Here is a 20,876-nt window from a genome sequence, read left to right as displayed (position 1 = left end):
ACTTTTATGAATAGGTACGGTATGGTATGGTACGGTATTTTTGGTATGGTAACATGGAATAGTATGGTATGGTAGTACTATTGTTCAAATTGGGGGGTCATTCGAAGCATGTTTTTTAGATTTTGATTATTTATTTAATTTATTTAATTAATTTGAACTTCGATTTTTAATCAATGTCGTAGTAAACAAACTTGAGGCTTTTTGATTCAATACACCACGCGCAGAACGCGTCGAGTTTACTTTTTGTGTAGGCTTTGAGGCTAAAAGGCTAAAAAAAGGTTAAGTCTTAATATTTAGATAAAGACTTTTTAGCCTTTAAATATGTAGTCTTTTAAAAAGGTTATTAGCTTCAAGAGTCTAGGCTCTTAAATAGAACTAGGCTCGGGGGCTAAAGGGCTAAATAGGCTTTTAGCCTTTTAGGCGTCAAGAAATGAGGCGAGCTCTAAAAAAAGAGCTAAAAGGCTCGAGTCCTTTGGATCACTATTCTTACCTGTGCAATAGCCTGCGGACTCTGCGCCTGCAACTGCATCTGTAGCAGCAGTTGAGGGGGAGCGGCGGCCGGACTCTTCACGCCGGAGACGGAACTACTGTCTGACTCGGAGGGACTCTTCATACAATCCTCCAAGTTTCTTACCTGTGCAATAGCCTGCGGACTCTGCGTCTGCAACTGCATCTGTAGCAGCAGTTGAGGGGGAGCGGCGGCCGGACTCTTCGCGCCGGAGACGGATCTACTGTCTGACTCGGAGGGACTCTTCATGCAATCCTCCAAGTTTCTTACCTGTGCAATAGCCTGCGGACTCTGCGCCTGCAACTGCATCTGCAGCAGGTGTTGCAGCAGTTGAGTGGGAGCGGCGGCCGGACTCTTTGCGCCGGAGACGGATCTACTGTCAGCCTCGGAGGGACTCTTCATACAATCCTCCAAGTTTCTCACCTGTGCAATAGCCTGCGGACTCTGCGCCTGCAACTGCATCTGTTGCAGCAGTTGAGGGGGAGCGGCGGCCGGACTCTTCGCGCCGGAGACGGATCTACTGTCGGCCTCGGACGGACTCTTCATACAATCTTTCAAGTTTCTTACCTGTGCAATAGCCTGCGGACTCTGCGCCTGCAGCTGCATCTGCAGCAGGTGTTGCAGCAGTTGGGGAGAGCGGCGGCCGGACTCTTCGCGCCGGAGACGGATCTACTGTCGGCCTCGGACGGACTCTTCATACAATCCTTCAAGTTTCTTACCTGTGCAATAGCCTGCGGACTCTGCGCCTGCAACTGCATCTGCAGCAGGTGTTGCAGCAGTTGAGGGGGAGCGGCGGCCGGACTCTTCGCGCCGGAGACCGAACTACTGTCTGACTCGGAGGCCGGACTCTGGAACAAAGAAACAGCGTTTAAAAAACCTGATTACGTATCAAAACTGCCAATAAAGTGGACTAAATCTAATCTAATCTCTCTAATCTAATACCTTTAAACGAGCAATTCTTGTTTATTTATATATATATTTCGGGGATCTCGGAAACGGCTATAACGATTTCGATAAAATTTGCTATATTGGGGTTTTTTGGGCGAAAAATCGATCTAGCTAGGTCTTATCTCTAGGAAAACGCGCATTTTTGAGTTTTTATATGTTTTCCGAGCAAAGCTCGGTCTCCGAGATATTAACGATTTAAGATCAAGGTGGAGAAGACCGTCTATCAGGTAAGACCGTCTATAAGCTCTTTCGTCGCTTCTAACTCTTACGTTTGTACACATACAGAACAGAAGGTCGGTAGAGCAGAAGGAGCAAACCTCTTCCTTTCTGACTGTGTCTGAGCGAAGTACGTATTACAAATACGAAACTTCTTGCCAGACCTTCGTTCCAACCAAAAAATTTAATGCCGTTCTACACAATATTGCATTTTTGCAAAAACATAGATTCATGCGTGTGATCTGATCACAATGGATGTAGTAGACATGAATTTTTGAAAAAAAAATCCAAAACTGAATCGACAAAAAGTTATATTTATTTCTTGAAACTAATAACAAAATTTCACGAGAATCAGTTAAGAAATGCGACCTGGGGCCGCGAAAACCGAAATTCGCAAATTGCGGGTATCTTTCTCTTTTACTTCAATGAAGGCGTAATTAGAGTGACAGAGAAAGATGCCCGAAATTTGCGAATTTCGATTTTCGCGGTAGTATAGGCCTGTAGAGAGGAACATCCGGACATACGAAAGCATTTTTGTCCAAGTCCAAGCTGAAACGGAGACCTTCGCTAACGCTCAGCCAATTAACTGTTAGTTAATGATTGTGACGAATATAGATAATTGTGACCTTATAATAAAGAAAAAAAAACCGGCTAATTGTTAGTCGGACTCGCGCACGAAGGGTTCCGTACCATTAACGAAAAAAACGGCCAAAAAAAAAATACGTTTATTGTATGGGAGCCCCAATTAAATATATATTATATTCTATTTTTAGTATTTGTTGTTATAGCGGCAACAGAAATATATCATCTGTGAAAATTTCAACTGCCTATCTGCAATTAGCTATCACAGTTCATGAGATACAGCCTGGTGACAGACAGACGGACAGCGGAGTCTTAGTAATAGGGTCCCGTTTTTACCCTTTGGGCACGGAACCGTAAAAAAGGGATACGTCAATAGAAACCGTAAAATGAAACAACAATAGTATCAAATTACCCCATCGTTTCCAACCAATCAAAATGTCCTCAGCTGATCGTAATTAATTCTGATTTGCAGATTAAGGTCGTAGAGTACAACTGGCTTAGTTCTGTCTGTCAAAGTCAGTCAAATCTTGAGGTTTGGTGGTTACGAAGGCTGATTGGCTGTTGTATTAGGTATACACTAGCGAGTCCCCGTCTCAGCTACGCACGGGTTAACAAATTATACACTTAAACCTTCCTCAAGAATCACTCTATTGATAGGTGAAAACCGCATGAAAATCCGTTCAGTAGTTTTTGAGTTTATCGCGAACAAACTCACAAACATACAAACAGACAGACGCGGCGGGGGACTTTTTTATAAGGTGTAGTATAATTAATATAAATTTACATTTCAATCGAGTGAAAAGCGATTTGCGTCCGTTTTGCGTTTTTACAAGAAAACATGACATATTTGTTTTATTTATTGCTAGTTTACACTCCAGGCCAAAAGTATGGAAACAAGCTTATACGACAATAAAAACTGTGATATTCATGCAATGGATTTTTATACTCCTCATTGACAATTAGGAAAAAAATTGTAAAAATACTTGTATAACTTTTTAAAATTATTTACTCAAATTCTGGTTACGATATATTATTTAATTGCTATTCCAACATTTTTCAACTATTAAAAAAGGCGATATCTGACTTTTTCAGATTTCTATTTTTTACTAGGTTTACAATAATAGCAACATGAGATATTAAAGAAAACAACGTAATAATAGTCAATATATTTCGAAATATAGGAAGTTTCTATTTCGGGCACCTACGAATTACGAACTATGGTTCACCATACCGAAATACACGAATTGAATTTTGTAAAAACAACAAAAACATGCATTAAAAAAACCCCGACTAATTAAGAACCATGTTTTCGAACTCAAAAAGGATTAACGGTACCGTTGCCAACATACAGGCCAACCGCGAACCACGACGTGTTGCCTCTCTCTCGCACTTGTAAATTCGTACGTAAGTGTGACAGGGAGGCAACACGTCGAACGTTCGCGGTAGGCCCTCAGAAACCATTCCATAATATGAGTGACGTGCTTCATTCACCTTGCCGGCCCGCTAATCGTGGCCACCTTGAATATTAACTAGCGCCTCCAACACCAAGTCTGTCGACTGACAGGTTTTGAACCGTATTACAGTGGCATAAGGTATATATATGATCAGTTAAGGATGTTGGTGTTAAGTGCTACTAGTGCATAACATTAGGCCACGTGAATTGGGGAAATAGAAAGGCATAAGTGCTTTTGGGAGCATTCCATGGAGTCCCATACAAGCACATTTAATTTCGTGTTATACCTACATTTTATAGCATTTTAAATAAATAAAATAAACACATATATAAATAGTATAGGGCATTATTACACAAATTGACTAAGTCCCGTAGTAAGTTTTAAGAATTCTTTTTTTGTCGCAGAAAAATAAAATCTTGAGGTAAACGCTGCTTTTGGCTTTTCAGATGAGTACCTATCGCTTATTTAAATTAGGGTTTACCTAATACTTAGTTCTGAAAATACTGTAAGAATATGATTGTCCCACTTGTCTTCCTGATAGCGTGATAATGACATTGTCTGTCTCTTTCAAATTTTATTTGCGCGGTATTAAAAAAATACATTTATACTTGTATAACATCATCCACCGCACTGCGCTCCAAAACTGGTATTAGGTATCGTAGAGGTGGGTGATAAGGCCACCAAGCTCAAGTGGGATTGCATGATACACGTCTGCCGAAAGCACCCGGATCGGTGGGTCAAATTAGCTACCGAATGGACACCGCAGGTTAGCCGGGCCAGAGGCAGATCAAAAAAGAGATGATGACCTGGGGCCTTACTACCATGATGTCTTATATAGCTCCGTCCTTTAGCGATTCAGTTTAGGTCTTAAACAGAATCGCAATAAGGACATCATGGTAAGGCCCCTGGATGCATTTTGCAGCAACTGGCGGGAGCATGATGCACCAAACCGTGAGGAGTAGCGGAAGAAAGGGCGTCCCCTTTGCCCAGCAGTGGGACTAAAAATATAATAGGATAATTCTCAGAAAATATGTCTGCGGTTTAATTGCCGGGACCCATATATTTTCATAGAAAATATATGAAAATAGCCGTGGCAATTTGACGCAACCGCAGGCATATTCTCGGAGAATGACCCAATTATGTCAGTTAAAATCCTGATTTCCTAAACTTTTTCAACATTGTCCACCGACCATGATAGTCATGCTAGTACTAAATTTACAGGCTATCTAAGCCCAAGATGGAATGTTTCCACGATAAAAGTGAAATCTACCTGAGGGTCTACCGCGAACCACGTTCGATGTGTTGCCTCTCTGTCGCACTTGTATATTCGTACGTAAGTGTGACAGGGAGGCAACACGTCGAAAGTGGTTCGCGGTAGGCCACCTGGTGTCGTATCGCGACAATGAAACAATGCAAACTGGAGGCGTATTCCCACTTTTAAAATATGACTCTGATTTGATATTACTGTCATGCCTTACTCTCACATCAATATCTAGGTGTAAAATGCACTGAAATTGGGTAAGGTCAGATTATACAGTATCAATATAATATTTTTAAAATCGAAATATGCTTCCTACCGTTTGGCGACCAGCCAGATCGACAGTGGTTCCTATTTTTGCGGACTTGGCATTATCTTACCACTAAAACCATTTTCAGCCCTTGTAGGTTCACAATTGCACATAGAGCCAAATTTTTTTACTTTGTACTAATTTTAAAGATTGGTTACCTGAAATTTTCGTTCGGATTGTGTTGATCTTGAAAATTCGATAGTAATAAGACGAATTATTACCTATGATTATGACGAAGCACTACGTTATTTTTACATTTGTACAATTCCGACATTATTTTTAATTCAATTTAATTGTCCATCCTCCTTCATCTGGCACATGGATATGGTGGGAAAAGCTCTTGAGTAGTTGACGGATCTTTTCTAGGGGGTAATTGCACAAAAAATCCCTATGTGTCGAAGTGTATCCCCAAGAGCCCCCGAAAACAATAAGATATGATAAGAATTCAATTTAATTACATTTTTGAAATTTAATAATTATAAACGCCTATTTACGTCACATCAAAGACATATTGGTCACATGTTTCTAGACTTTCTAGTCAATTATATAGAACACTGCCAACTTAGACTCTATATCAAAAATTATGCGAAGTGCGTTAAAAAAAACTATTCTAAATTCAAACGGCCCATTAACCGGTTCCCACGACCGCCATCTTGCGCGTCCTCGGCCGCCATTGGCCGAGGCCGTTTAGAATTAGAATGTGTACCCTACCATTTGGAGACCGGTAAATTATGTGGCTGTTTTTTGTTCCAAGTTCAAATAACAGCTGGCGGACGGACGTTAGAAAATGGTGAAGTGGGTTTATTGTTCGATAATTGATGGGATGGTTATTTTATTATATAAAATATGTTTAAGTTTATTATTTATTATTATTGTGGTGTTGTGGGCCTTTGAGTGTCGCATCGACCAGCATTGATCTATTGTGACGGCCCTTTAAATTAAGAGCAATTTATAAAATATGTTTAAGTTAAGAGCAATTTATAAAATGTGAAATGATTATAGCTTAGTTTGTAGTACTAGTTGTATCAATTTTGATAGTCGGCGAAAGTATGTTTTGTAGTAAATAGACAGAGACATAACATCATTCATTTTCAATTCTAAAACTAATAAAATCTGATACTATTAAGTAAGTACCTATTTATTTTAAGTTTCATATGCAAGTTTAATGTCTTATTTTTTTCTGCTGTATTCCTTTTTCAGGGAACTTGTGTTAGGGGCTGTCCATAAATTACGTCATCGATTTTTGACGATTTTGGACCCCCCCCCCCCCCTACAATCATCCAAAAATCATGCATCAAATGACCCCATTTCCTCCTACTTCATGCTACCGTCATCCGATGTCCTGACCCCCCCCCCCCCTAATTTGAAATGACGTAATTTATGAATAGCCCCTTATCAAAATGACCTCACTTACAAAAAAACTATTTTGTATTATTTTAAACTTCAAAATTTAAAATTAAAGTAGATATAAAAAAACCATACATACTAATCGTCAGATTTAACTTATAAACCTAATATTACTTAACTCAAGGCTATAATTATAATTAATTCTAGGCAATTCCTGTACCTAGAATATCATATATATTTATTTGCTAGTCAAACTGGTTGTTTGTTAGGAAACAAAATGGCCGCTAGATTATTCAGAGGAAAACATTTATGTATACTAATTAAAATATTCTAAATGACTAGCGATCGACATAATTATGTGATAATTAACCAGTTCCTACATCTACCATTTTTAACGCTAAATATATAAAAACTTACCTATCTATAGGAACATTTATAGCGCTGTTGAGCAAGATGAGAAATATTTTTGACTTAGGGATAATGTATTAATACCTACTTAGGTTTTTTATTGAAGAAAAAACCTATTATCGGCGATTTTTAGGGCTCCGTACCCAAAGGGTAAAAACGGGACCCTATTGCTAAGACTCCGCTGTCCGTCCGTCCGTCTGTCACCAGGGGGCGGATTTTTGAATTTCGACCGCTCGATTGCGTGTATTTCGTTCAATAATATCTCCATTACTAGGCATTTAAATTCTACTAATAGAATTGAAAACGAGTGGTCAATACCACTCGATTCCAAATTTCTATCGCTCGTATTTCAAAAATTAGCATTTCGCCGTTTTCCACCGATTTTTGAGTGACGAAATCGAGCGATCGAAATTCAAAAATCGCCCCCCAGGCTGTATCTCATGAACCGTGATAGCGAGGCAGTTGAAATTTTCACAGATGATGTATTTCTGTTGCCGCTATAACAACAAATACTAAAAAGTACGGAACCCTCGGTGGGCGAGTCCGACTCGCACTTGTCAGGTTTTATAGTTATACACGTGGCCCAAAAATACTTACATACATACTTAGACAGTGTTTTACAAAATGTCATTAAGATCAATACCAAAATCATTTTTACTAAAACAAAACGTATCTTCAAAATATATTCCTTTAGCTTTGATATACAAACGCAAACGTTTAGTTTAATTATTTTGTTAATACTTTTGTTTTTTGTTAATAAAAACTAACCAATTAATATAATTTTATTATATGAAACTCTGAGTTTAAAGAATTTAGATAAAATAAATTTAGTTCAATTTGTTTAAAATTATCAGCAATATGCCGCAGAAAAAAAATAGATCCACAACGTAGGTAAGTATTTTTGGTATAGGTGACAATCCATCATTTCTTAAGGCATACTCTGGAGAAAATGAAATGTTTTTTGTAAAGTCCAAGTGGAAATTTAGTTAAAAGAATAAAGCACTGAAAGTTATAGAGCCTACTATCACAAAAAATAACATTATGTTACTCATTCCATAAGGAAAATTCCGTTTTAAAAATCAAAAACTTACTTACCGTACGATCATAAACGTATTACGGTATTAGTTTATCAAAACGATGTAAGTATAACAGTATAAGTGCCTTGGCTGGAGCTGTAAACTTATACATAGTGTTTGAATAAAGAATAAAGTATATTCGTTGTTACCGTATATTTAATTATGTTAACTATTCTAATTGACGTATTTTATACTCATATTTAAATTAATTTTATTCGAACTTTAGAACAGCGTTGACATTAACTTGTAACTAATTTATGTGCTTATTCATTACTCATCTAGTATTCCAGCCTAGGCAACCTAACTTGCGTCATACAAGACCTACTACCCACAGGAAATAAAAACAACTAATTAACAAATAGCGAAACGGTGAATAACTAGGTTTTTAGCTTGCTAGATTTTTCCGTAAGTTGAATTTATCGGAAGCAAAAAATTGTTATTTTTATTTATTTTCCTTGTTAAATATTTCCTTTATTAATTTATTATCGAATGCTAATTGATAAAACGTGCTTTAAGTCCTAATAAGGTAGTGGTAGTATTTGTATTTCGCATATTAATATAATTATATCAATAAAACGATCATAGGTATTCGCGAGCTAAGAGAATAGTGCAAAATAAATATAAAGGCTATAAAATAAATAAGGACTCGTTGATGTAAGTAATTAATGTGGATAATTAATATTTATTAGGTAAAAATAATTGGTTGCATTAAGTAGGTATCGAAAACAAATAAAATAAAATTATTATTAGGTATTTGAAACTGTAGAAACACCTGCGTACGAATTAGTGGAAAAACTTATAATACCTAAATATGTAAAAAAAGCATTAAAGAAATTCAATTCCTACTTTGCTAAATCGAACTAAAATACGTATGTTATTGACTGTTTGAGAGGTAAGTTTTTCAATTTACAATTTGTTATTAAATTTATTGTTTAATTAAGTACATAGATTCTTCTCTCATCTAATGGAAGACTAGAATAGTACCTAAGTTAACTCTGTGCATATTACTCTGTGGACTTGTGTAGGTATTATTATTTATAATATTTTAAATACGAACTATAGAAGTATACCTACTTAATAAATTAATAAAAAAGTGTTTACCACAAAAGTATAAATAAAACAGCCCTTTAAAAACGGAACTTACTTTGAGCTCAGATTAAACGCGAAACAAAACAATTTCTGACGTTAAAATCTCACTAACTAGCAAAAAGCGCATTTTTTCAAATATCACGGCACCGTACATCATAACTGCTTACCAACATGACAATACAAAGAAAAACGTTCAAAAACAACAAGCACCCAACTAACCATGAAATCTCATGTTCTGTTCCACGCAAAACTCAAAGCACAAAGCTTTCATTACGAGTATTTCCGCTTAAACAAAAACGAAACGCCAGCGTGAGAATAGTGTTCGAAAATTGAATTTGGAATGTGGTATGTGAACGCGCGCGTTTTCTTTTTTTTCTTTTTTCGTGAGCGGCATAGATTAGTCAAGGCGTTTGTGCACTGAGCCTATTTGGTCGCACGTGGCGGAGGGGTGGGTCTCGAATTTTCCGAGGTTTCCACCCCTCCACGGACCGCCCCTATAGGCTTTTCTGTCCGGCCTATGCTGTTTAACCGATCGGCTAGGGGAACTATGGAGTAGGATTTATTTATTTTAAAATACATTTAAACGGTAAATTGTATTATGATGGAAGTAGTATATGTGTTTATAAAGCTAGTTTAAAGTAGTATAAGCCCCAATGGAAAATTTACCTAACGTATTGTGTTTTTGTACAAACGAACTTACTAAGCTATTTGTATTTAAAACTTGTCTCAATTAGTACACGTTTTTGTATTAAATTTACCGATTTACGAAGGGTTTATTACACTTAGTATTCATAACTAATAAGTGTTATAAAATAATTTAAATTACCTACATTCCGTCTACATACATTTTGACCATTCATGCTCATATTTTACAAAACACCTTTACATCCAGCTAACGCAAAAACTATTCCAACTCATTATTAAAGATGGCGTTAGAAAATTCAAAGAATCCCATAATAATTACATGCCACAGAGTAATTACAAGCAAAAACTCACGCCTTGTAAGGAAGTTTGAAGTGCATAGATAAAAAGCATAAAATAAAAGCTATTATGGCAGAGAACGGAATTATAGCCTTAAGCAGTAATTTGGAGTTACGACTCGAAAACCCGATGGTATAAAAGTTACCTATAATACTTGGGAGCGGATTACATTTTCACGCATCATACATTTTTAGAGTTCCGTCTGTTGTTGAACCAGAAAACTTTCTGTAGGTATTTCTTTTTTCTAATTTACATATATAATTATCGATATAAGTAAGTACTTACGGAACTCTTTAGAAAAAATGTTATTAGTAACCCGACTTTAAGTAAAACTTTGCATGATATGTTGGCAAAAGTGAATTTTGCAACATACTTTGTAATTTGTTTAAAATTTTTTTTAAAGTAGTCTAAATTTGATCACTAGAGATACCTATATTTGTATATATTGTAAATAAAGCTGTACTAAAGCTCTAAACTTGGTTTCACGACGCAATACCAAATACCTAGTTAAGATTTTTTTAAATCATCGGTACCTACTTATTAAATATAATTTTCACGCCCAAAAATAACTGTAAAAAATCAATTTGCCTTCGTTCAAGAACTGTATTTCTCCAAAACCGTACATATTTAACAACCGTTAGCCATTGCTATATTACTGTGGATCCGCTACGTCACAGAACCATCATTTGAACTCCCGCGCACGCCCGACTGCCGACTACTGTGTAATTACAGAATATACCTTATTCTTTATGTTTAGACGTGCAGGTGAAGACACAACGTTAATGCATTCATTTGCATTCCCTATTTTAATTGCGCGTAAAATTAGGAAGTTTAGGAATCATGAAAAACGTAAAATATGTGATGCGTTTGATAATTGCTAGTTTAATCGTTAGGGTACAAGTTTTTTTGTAGTTTCTCGAGGTAGAGGTGTGTCTGTATTCTGTATAGCTTTTCATTCGGATTTTTAGTAACGTATTATTAATTCGCACATGTAGTGTTAAGTAAAGTTGTAATGTCCTTTCATTTACACCACCTCGGTGGTAAACAAACATAACAGCCCACCAATTGGTTAACGGTTACTGTAACCTCTGGACGCATGCACTATCTATCTGTGCGTGTTGCCAACCCTTAAAAAGCAAAACACTCCTTTCTTTGAAGAACCCAATATTTTCGTACAATACTCATGGAAATCCCTCAGAAAGCGCACAGCGTCCATCATTGTTCAAGGGTGTGACGATGAATGGTGCTGAAGTAACTTTTATACGAAGTGCAAAATTAATCTCATTTCTCAAACTCCAAAACATTTCCCACAGCTGTTTTCAAAACCACCCACTTCGCTCCTAAATTACATTTAATAAAAAGCTAACTAAAAACAAAGCCCACTCCACTCCATTCTCTGTTCCTGCCTACTTTTCGTTCAACGCCTACACGTTCACTATTTTACTAAACCACCTCCATTCGAAACGGAGCCTTACTCCCCGCATTTACGTTTTAAATTAGCTTGCAACCGTTTATACGCACTCTGTCTCTTTTACTCGTATTAATCAAAATGTGAGTTTTCTACTTTGACGTAGAATCGTAGCAAATGGATAAGGCATTGTTCCATAAATTGAAACTATGGGTTGAGAAGCAGCCAGCATTGAGAGACCTTTGCCTCCCCTCCCTTGAGTTAAGAGGGCGGGTCTTTAAGGGGGTATTGTTAGGGGTTGTAGAGGTCTCTTGGCGATGGTTGGGCCTAAGCTTGGTTTAGACAAGGTCCATAATTGCTATTGTAAGGTAAAGGGTTTACAATAAACCGTATAAACCGTCATTATGGGAGACAGTGATTAGAAATGGTGAAATGCGTTTTGTTTAATTGGTACGTATTTTAATGGCTGTTATTATGGAATGGGGGCGGTGTTGTGACAACTCGGTAACCGCTTTGTATTTAAAAAAAACAGATACTTTGTTCACGGAAATTATTCATATTTTTCAAAGAAACGTTATGCAACAGATGACATTTATAACAGCATTTAAAAATAGTTTTAAAGGCTTTTAGGAACAATCATCTAAAAAGCTTCTATTACTTGAAAAACTGTCTTATAACTTAAATATTGATAATATCTTAGAAACATAGATTCTAATAAATAACAATTATATTTACCTACGCCTGAACTTTCATGGGCAGATTTTCATTCAGTTGGAGTTTCTTTTTTTACTTCATAATCCGATATTTTTTTGTGGATATATAGAGTTCCCTAATATTGTGTACGATATAAGCGTGTTCCCCATAGTGTATAATAATATTACTTAATAATATAATTGGGACTTCATATTTATTTCGTATAAAATGAGGTGTTCTTCAGACTTACAAAACTTTATCAAAATCAAAAAAAAAAAACTATACAACAAAATAAAAATTGTTCCATCGATAATTTAATAAACCACAGTGAAATAATGACGTCTAAAACGGTTAAATAATGACACGTTATGTAACAGTTTCACAGTCCAACAACCCGTTTATAGGCGGGTTGACATTGACTTTGCCGCAATCTATTTTTATTACAAGCTTTCATTTTATAAAGGGCAGATCATTTTATAGATAAAGTGCGAAAAGCTACCACTTATATGATAATGACATAGGCACGTGTAAATTTTTAGGTGTATCAAATTGAAGAGCCGCATTTGTAGGTCCAAAGAGCCGCATTCTGCTCGCGAGCCGCGTTTTCTAACCCCATAGGTAACTAGAGCAACCAACAGATTTTAATTTTAAATCAATTCTTCCATCTTCTTTTTCAATTTAAGAGGATCCTCTTGTCGGTGGAATATTTCCCATTTCTCCCTCTTATAAGCCTTAACCTCTTGATACGACACGACACCAGCTTTTTCTTTTATTTGGCCTACATAGCTACGTCTTGGTCTGCTGCCTCTCTTTCCTTTTATCTTGCCTTCTATGATGGTTTTAAAGAAGTTATCAAATGTCCAATCTTTTTTTTCCTATTTCTTCCTAAAAAAGGTAAATACGCGCCGGATTTATTTTAGTTTTTTAAACGTAACATGTAATCATGCATGCAATAGTATCTTTCAATCGGAAGGTCGCGGGTTCAAATCCTGGCTCGTACCAATGAGTTTTAACGTATATAGGCTGAAATTATTTTTTAAACGTAACATGACTATTTTATCAATAGTCAAGTTTCTTTTTCTCACGCAACGGATGTCATGACAGAACACATAATTACGGCAATTCAAGAACTATGCCACACCGCTAACGCACAATTTCCCTGAGTTTTGGAGCAATCCACAAAGACCCGGCGGTCCCACGGTACAATCTAAGTCGAATTATTACGAGCAAAAACTAGAATTATTGGGTACAAGCTGATATTTGTAGTGTGGATGAAGAATGGATAGAGTTTAATGATATATTTGTAAAAAGTTTGTTAAGCTTTGAGTTTTTTGCCACCATTTTGAGTTTAGTAAAATAATGAAAATTTGCGTAGATATACAGGTTTGCAATCGTTAAGTGTAGCCAGGCGATAATTCCGTAAATATAATAGATATCAGAAAACTTCAAATTGATATCGAAAGTGCGTTACACAATGAGTAAGTACATTAATAACTTTTTTTTAAATAAAAGCAGAAATATCCCAAACATTAACTTCAAACTTTCCCATTTAGTACGCCGTTCGTTGAAAGACTAGTTTATTGACAACGAAAATTCACTAAATTAAAAAAAAAACCGGGCAAGTGCGAGTCGGACTCGCGCACGAAGGGTTCCGTACCATAATGCAAAAAAAAAACGAAAAAAAAAGCAAAAAAAAACGGTCACCCATCCAAGTACTGACCACTCCCGACGTTGCTTAACTTTGGTCAAAAATCACGTTTGTTGTATGGGAGCCCCATTTAAATCTTTATTTTATTCTGTTTTTAGTATTTGTTGTTATAGCGGCAACAGAAATACATCATATGTGAAAATTTCAACTGTCTAGCTATCACGGTTCGTGAGATACAGCCTGGTGACAGACGGACGGACGGACGGGCGGACGGACGGACGGACGGACGGACGGACAGCGAAGTCTTAGTAATAGGGTCCCGTTTTACCCTTTGGGTACGGAACCCTAAAAACTTGTTTTCGGCTCTTAACTTGTAACAGATGTAATGCATAATTGTATTCCATCGTGTTTTCTCGGAAACTATCGTATTTGTCATGCTAGTTCAGTCAATGTCAGTACTTTTTGCACCGAGACTGACTGAAATAGCAAGACACGTTCGTAAGTTTCCGTGAAAAATGATGGAAAATAATTATGCACAACATCTGTAGTAATTAGGTAGTGAATTTCGAACTTAAGTAAAAATGCCAAAAAAACAAATGCCTAATACCAATAAGAAAACAAAGTCAAAAAAAAAATCTTACCTTTAGCCACATTTAAACATAAATACATAAAATCGTTCACAATCCGTGTGACTAAAACCTTATTTAATAATGAATTTCAAGAACGGTATGCACCTAGATAAATCACAGGAGGCCTATGTTTATTCAATACTGCACGTTACATGATACACGATAATTGAACGTGTATTAGCTGTGACTCAATGCCATATAAGTGCTGAAGGTTAAGGTTCGACTCCAATATTGATGTCATTTTTGACTCATCTGACATTGTATGAAGGATTTCCACTGCATTTGAAAATTAATTGGATAATTATTAAGCTACGGATTCTTCTTAGAATCGGGTGGAGCTTATGTTGTGTTTTTAGTTACCTTCGTTTATTTATTACATTGATGTACGCATATCTTTACTAAATTAGGTTAGCTAATGTTTAAAAGAGTGCCGCAGCATGGTCGGTATCTACAATAACAGTCAATAATTATTATTTGGAGCCTGTCGTGTCCCACTGCTGGGTAAAGGCCTCCCCCCAATTTCTCCACAAATCTCTGTCCAGTGCTATGTCTGGCCACTCCTTTAAGGAGTCCAGTTCATCCCGCCATCGCCGGCAGAGTCTGCCAGATCCCCGATTTGAGAACTCTGAAGTGATTTTGCCCCACAGTCAATTATATTTTTAATAATTACCTACGTTAAGGGGCCCACTGACTACCAGCCCGCCGGACGATATCGGCCTGTCAGTTAAACGCAAAATTTGACAGCTCTGAATAACTGACAGGCTTATATCGTCCGGCGAACTGGTAATCTGTGGGCCCCTTTACGCATAGGTAAGTACACCATATTAAAATTTTTTTGAAATAGCTACTTATATAAATAGGAAGAGCGTTGGTAGGAACTCTCTTGAAACTAAATTTGAAGAACTCGACTCGTTTTTAAGAGAATACGGTAAAATAAAATCCGAGTGTTTTAAGTCCCGAGTCCCTTTATTGAGTCTTGAAGCTTCTAGTCATTCATACAACGTTTGTACCTACACGAGTCAATGTATTTGAAGTTATAAAATCTTCCATGAAATAAACAAGTTCAAGCATCCGTGTGATAAGTTATCGGCCGTATAAAATGTCCGACTACTTTCGTTGACAAACATTACGCAACGGCCCTCAAAAGTGACGTAACCGATGCACCATTAAGGCGTGTACTCACCGCCGCGTCGCCCTCTTTCACCCTCCCCCGATAGTCTGATGATGATGTTGATGATAATCCTTCAGATCAATGATGATCAAGAGACATCACCGGTAAGTTTAAATCCTGACAAAGGTCCGAACGTCACCCTAAAAATTCGGAAAATCCCTGGACGGTAATTTCTCCAAATCCCACTGGGGTTTAGAGAAATGGTTATCCCCATCCCTTAATTAAAGAAATTCCACTGGGGTTTCTTTAATTAGGCCTCCGTTTCTCGAAGTTTATTATTCCGTAGCTACAAGTCACCATATGCTGTAGCTACAACTCAAAAATTTTAGCTAGCAGTTAGCACAATCGGAGTAGGATTAACCTCGAAATCTCTACAAGAGTCCTGGAATTTGGCATTTATACTTATGTTAATAAGAGGTCTCTTTTTCATGATAGATAGATAGATACATTTATTTATTTCACAATACAGATTACATAATAAATTGCAGGCATGTCAATCTACAAGAATTCATATTATGATCGTCAAAAACAAGGATGTCACAAGGATATAATCAATAAAATATCAACATATCCACACACATAATTATATCATGTCAACACTATTTGACATTGACATCCGATTGAGCTTAGTGGTTAGTCGCGGCGTCTAAAAGCCCCTGACACTCGCCAAGTCCACCAACAATCCTGACAAGGCAGGGGAAATCCTGACCCTATCTGCACATATCCCTAGCTAAACCAGTTACATCAGACAGTAGTCACCCTCCAGGTAAGTGACACTTGTCTGATGGCTTCCAATCTGACGGTTCATTCACCATCTACAGTTATACCTATTGCCCAAATCAGTAACTTTACTCTCTCACCTATCCTTACCAACTACCCAAATCAGTTTAGTCAATACTCACCGCCGCGCCGCCTGGCCGCGCCTCCCCTCCACCCTCACCCTCCACGCAGAAGTAACACTTGTCCGATGGCTTCCAATCTGACGGTTCTTCCACCATCTCCACCTGGAACAGAGGGCCAGTTTTAAAATCTATCACACTTGGACAAGAAATTCTAATCCAAGCTGAAGTTCCATAAGTTCCTGAGCCGTCGTAACTTAGAGCTAAGTCCTGAGGATGAGGAGACTTGGTGTAGTTTGAATTTTTAGGCCAGGAGACAACGAGAGACTACCTTCGTAACAGTAGTGGTGTTATACTTAGCGTTTGACAGAATGAAATAGTTTATGCTGGGTGTGTTTGGCTGGGATACAGAGACTTTTATTAAAATCAAGAGTATAAATACATAATTTTTATTTTCTTGACTTACGTTTCTGCTTGTTTTCATTGATATGCTGCTGGTCTTAGACGCTGGAAGAGAATTAGTAGGAAGCATAAATCCTTAGTTCTTGACGCTTGAGATATTTCTGACATAGACAACTTACCTTTGGGACAGTAGCAGGGGTCATGATCAGTCTTTCTTATATCGTCTCCGGCCTTTTCCTTCTTGCCTGTTTTCGCAGATCTATGGTCTTGATCTTCAGGTCTGGATGGGGGTCCGTGGATGGCATAAGCCCCTAAATAAAATAAGCTCTAGACAACTTACCTTTGGGACAGTAGCAGGGGTCTTAATTAGTCTTTCTAATATGGTCTCCGGCCTTTTTTCTTCTTGCTTGTCTTCGTTTATCTGTTCTATGGTCTCGATCTCCAGGGCTGGGGAGGGGTCCGTGGAAGGCAAAAATCCTTATATAAGCTCTAGACAACTTACCTTCGGGACAGTAGCAGGAGTCTTGATCAGTCTTTCTAATATGGTCTCCGGCCTTTTTTCTTCTTGCTTGTCTTCGTTTATCTGTTCTATGGTCTTGATCTTGAGGGCTGGAGGGGGGTCCGTGGAAGGCATGGACTCGTCGCTGGAGGGCTCGCCGTCGCGCTTGGGTAGGATCGCGTCTTGATAGAGTTTCCATTTTCTTCGACCCATCAACTCCTCTGCCACCCGTTCTAGACCTGTAATTAGATATTGTACGTTAGCACAGAATAAATAATAGTACTAGGAATAGTAAAAATAGTACAGAAGATTCACTCTTTAACAAAACGCGTCTGTTACGATTAGGACAGATATGACCGCTAGGTGGCGACAACGCCACGCGCGGCTTATAGCTAGCCATCAAAATTGGTGTGGGGCGGATGTAAGTACTTGTAGCTACTTGTTGCAAAGCGACGAAATCGCGGAGTGAGCCACGCCTGACGTTAGTATGTATTTGTTTGGGACTAATCCCAATAAGGCCTAGTTTCCTCTCTGGGTTGGAAGGTCAGATGGCAGTCGCTTTCGTAAAGACTAGTGCCTACGTCAAATCATGGGATTAATTGTCAAGCGGACCCCAGGCTCCTATGAGCCGTGGCAAAATACCGGGATAACGCGAGGAAGAAGAGAGTATGTATTTGTTTATAAAAGAGAGATGAGATGGGTCAGATGGGGGAATCCACTTTTTAAACGGCCATTGTAAATTTTAATTTGTGGATGGGAAAAGGCCTGGACGTGGACGCAGTCCAATACGTTGGTCCGAGCAGATCCGCACCGCTCTTGACTCCACAGTCCACATGGCTCTCCACACCGCCAAGGACAGAACCAGATGGAGAGAAATTGTGAGAGAGAAGGTGTTCCAGAAGGGAGGTCACGACCCTCATCACTGAGGATAACGACGCAAGGAGGAGTAAATTTTTAACTTCAACCCCAAAAATCACCTCAAAACTATTGTTGTCATTTAATTATGGCTTTCAATTAAATTTTAAGGCTTATGATTTCTTTTAACTAAAACAACTTACTTTACAACAAAAAAACTGCGGGCTTTTTAACGCTTTAACCGCCAAACCCGTAAGTTGACGTGATATTTTTTCGATAATAAAATTATTCTAACATTTTTATCATTGTAGTAATTTTTTATTTCAGTCGCCAGCAGGGCTCAGGACCGGTTTTTTTTAAACCCCGTAATAGCCCAATATTTTTAATTATTTTATGCTCTTTACGTAGGACTGAGTTATGTAGGTATTTAGGTAACAAATTCGTATTATTAGATTGTCCCATTAAAAATGAAATAATAAACCAAAGAACGAAAAAAATAACGTAATATTACCGGTATATTTTGTATGAAGTAAAACCGGTTCCGAGCCTTGGTCTCCAGCAAAACATATTATTATTACATTAATAATTAAGGACATTAACGTTAAAATGTGTCGTCGAACCCTATTCCGCCGTATTTATCAGTTAATTAAGAAATACATTGATTTATGCTTAATCAATTAATGTCAACAGATAAAGTGCTTCAGAAAAATAAAAATAAAATTCCTTCATTATCAACGAAATACAAATGGTTAGAAACAATTAAATTAAAAACTTTATATCTGGGAGACTCAGCTTTGCTCGGAAAATATATAAAAACTAAAAAATGCGCGTTTTCCGAGAGATAAGACCTAGCTAGATCGATTTATCGCCCCCGAAAACCCCTATATAGCAAATTTCATCGAAATCGTTAGAGCCGTTTCCGAGATCCCCGAAATATATATATATATATAAATAGATAAATAAACAAGAGTTGCTCGTTTAAAGGTATTAGATAGATATATAAAATTAAAAAAATGTCCAAATGATCGCTTGGTAGGCTGGCCACATTTTAGGGTTTTATAGGAGAGGGGATAACTTTCAGTGGAGTCTCTATTATTTCCATAAGGTTTTAAGTCATAATGTATTGTTTGTCCGCATTTTCGTTAGACATAATTTGGTTTTTCTCAAAAATGCGTAAGTTTGCAGGATTGCCACAAAACAAACTTAACCTAACCTATCTATAGGATAACCTTACGAAAATCCTGAAAATTTCAGGGTGACGGTTTGAGAATTATCACTAAGTAATGGTAATCTGACAAGTTTATCTGACAATCATTACATTATGAGTTTCAATAATTACATATGTCAAACAAAGGGGATCCGCTTTCAGTGGTTTGTCTCTGGTTGACCCAATGGTTGACTGGTAGAGAATGCCTTTAGGCATTAAGTCCGCCATTTGTACATTTTTCCTGTGTTTGTGCAATAAAGTTTAAATAAATATGTATCAGATTAGTGTCTTTGTGGGCAAAAACGTATTGAGAGCTTCGTTTACATATATTCTAAGTATAAATATAAGTATCTAGATTTTGGTTTCTATGGACGGGTTTGATTTGGATGGTCAAGCAAATCTTGTCAGTAGAATAAGGCGGCAAATTTAAAAAATGTAAGCGCGAAGGGTTATCGTCCCATAGAAAATTTGAATTTCGCGCCTTTTTCTACTGACAAGATTTGCTTGACCAGCTATAAATATTATACAGAACCCTTAAGCCAGTCAGCATTAAAATATCGGCAACATTGTAAAGGCGGCAGAGGTAATCAACCTATAAAAACTATTTCACTCACCATGCGTAAGTCAGGGCTCGGCAACCTTTTTTCGCGCTAATTGTGAATATATTACAATACTTTGTGATCTATCTAACGCTATCATTTAAATAACAATCGTAATTATGTTTAGAATTAGCATAAAGCGATGATTGATTATGCAAACGGTTATTGCATGGGTGTGGAACATTTTCTTGGATTTTCTCAGTAAAAAAAAGATTAAAAACTAATGGCGCTATTTATAAACTCTTTTCTAACAAACACTTGATGACGTTGGTCCTTATCTGTCATTTTGATATTTGTGTTTGTTAGAAAGAAACTAATTTTAACAGAGGCTTGCTTAGTTTTATGAATAAGGGGTTTAAAGTATGTAGGTATGAATTATTTTTTTATTATAGGGAATACATAGGTAAGTACATAAATAAATAATATGACACGGATTAGGCAGTAAAAAAATAATAAATGTTTTAATTCAATTATCATTTATATGTCATATGCTCATATGTAGGTGTACCTATGAAAAGGTTATTTTATATGTGTTCATATTTTATAAACTGTATGCTTATGTTGTAAATTAAATTGTATTAATTCGGATTATGTGCCAAAGAAATTGATGGTGAACCTATTGTAGCAACAATAAAAATATACTTATAATAATATAAATACGAGCGTAAATTTATCTGACTGTCTGTCTGTTTACCTCTTCACGCTTAAATCGCTGAACAGAATTAGATAAAATTCGGTATAGATATAGT

General features: G+C 37.1%; 1 protein-coding gene across 2 annotated transcripts in view; it reads right to left on the bottom strand.

The window, feature by feature from the left end:
- Positions 1-20,876, bottom strand: part of LOC134801116 (mushroom body large-type Kenyon cell-specific protein 1) — a 267,604-nt gene that overhangs the window by 34,269 nt on the left and 212,459 nt on the right. The window contains exons 3-5 of one of the 2 annotated variants that reach the window (XM_063773647.1): positions 17,470-17,705; positions 16,629-16,730; positions 1,228-1,356 (exon numbers count right to left, since the gene is read on the bottom strand). In XM_063773647.1, the coding sequence (XP_063629717.1) occupies positions 1,228-1,356; positions 16,629-16,730; positions 17,470-17,705 (467 nt within the window). Of the gene's footprint in view, positions 1-1,227; positions 1,357-16,628; positions 16,731-17,146; positions 17,245-17,469; positions 17,706-20,876 lie in introns of those variants that run through there. The other variant, XM_063773646.1, reaches the window with a different exon arrangement.

The sequence above is a fragment of the Cydia splendana genome, chromosome 21 (genome assembly GCF_910591565.1).
Source record: "Cydia splendana chromosome 21, ilCydSple1.2, whole genome shotgun sequence".
NCBI lineage: Eukaryota > Metazoa > Arthropoda > Insecta > Lepidoptera > Tortricidae > Cydia > Cydia splendana.
The sequence above is the reverse complement of the archived record's forward strand: the minus strand, read 5'-3'. Positions and strand labels throughout refer to the sequence as shown.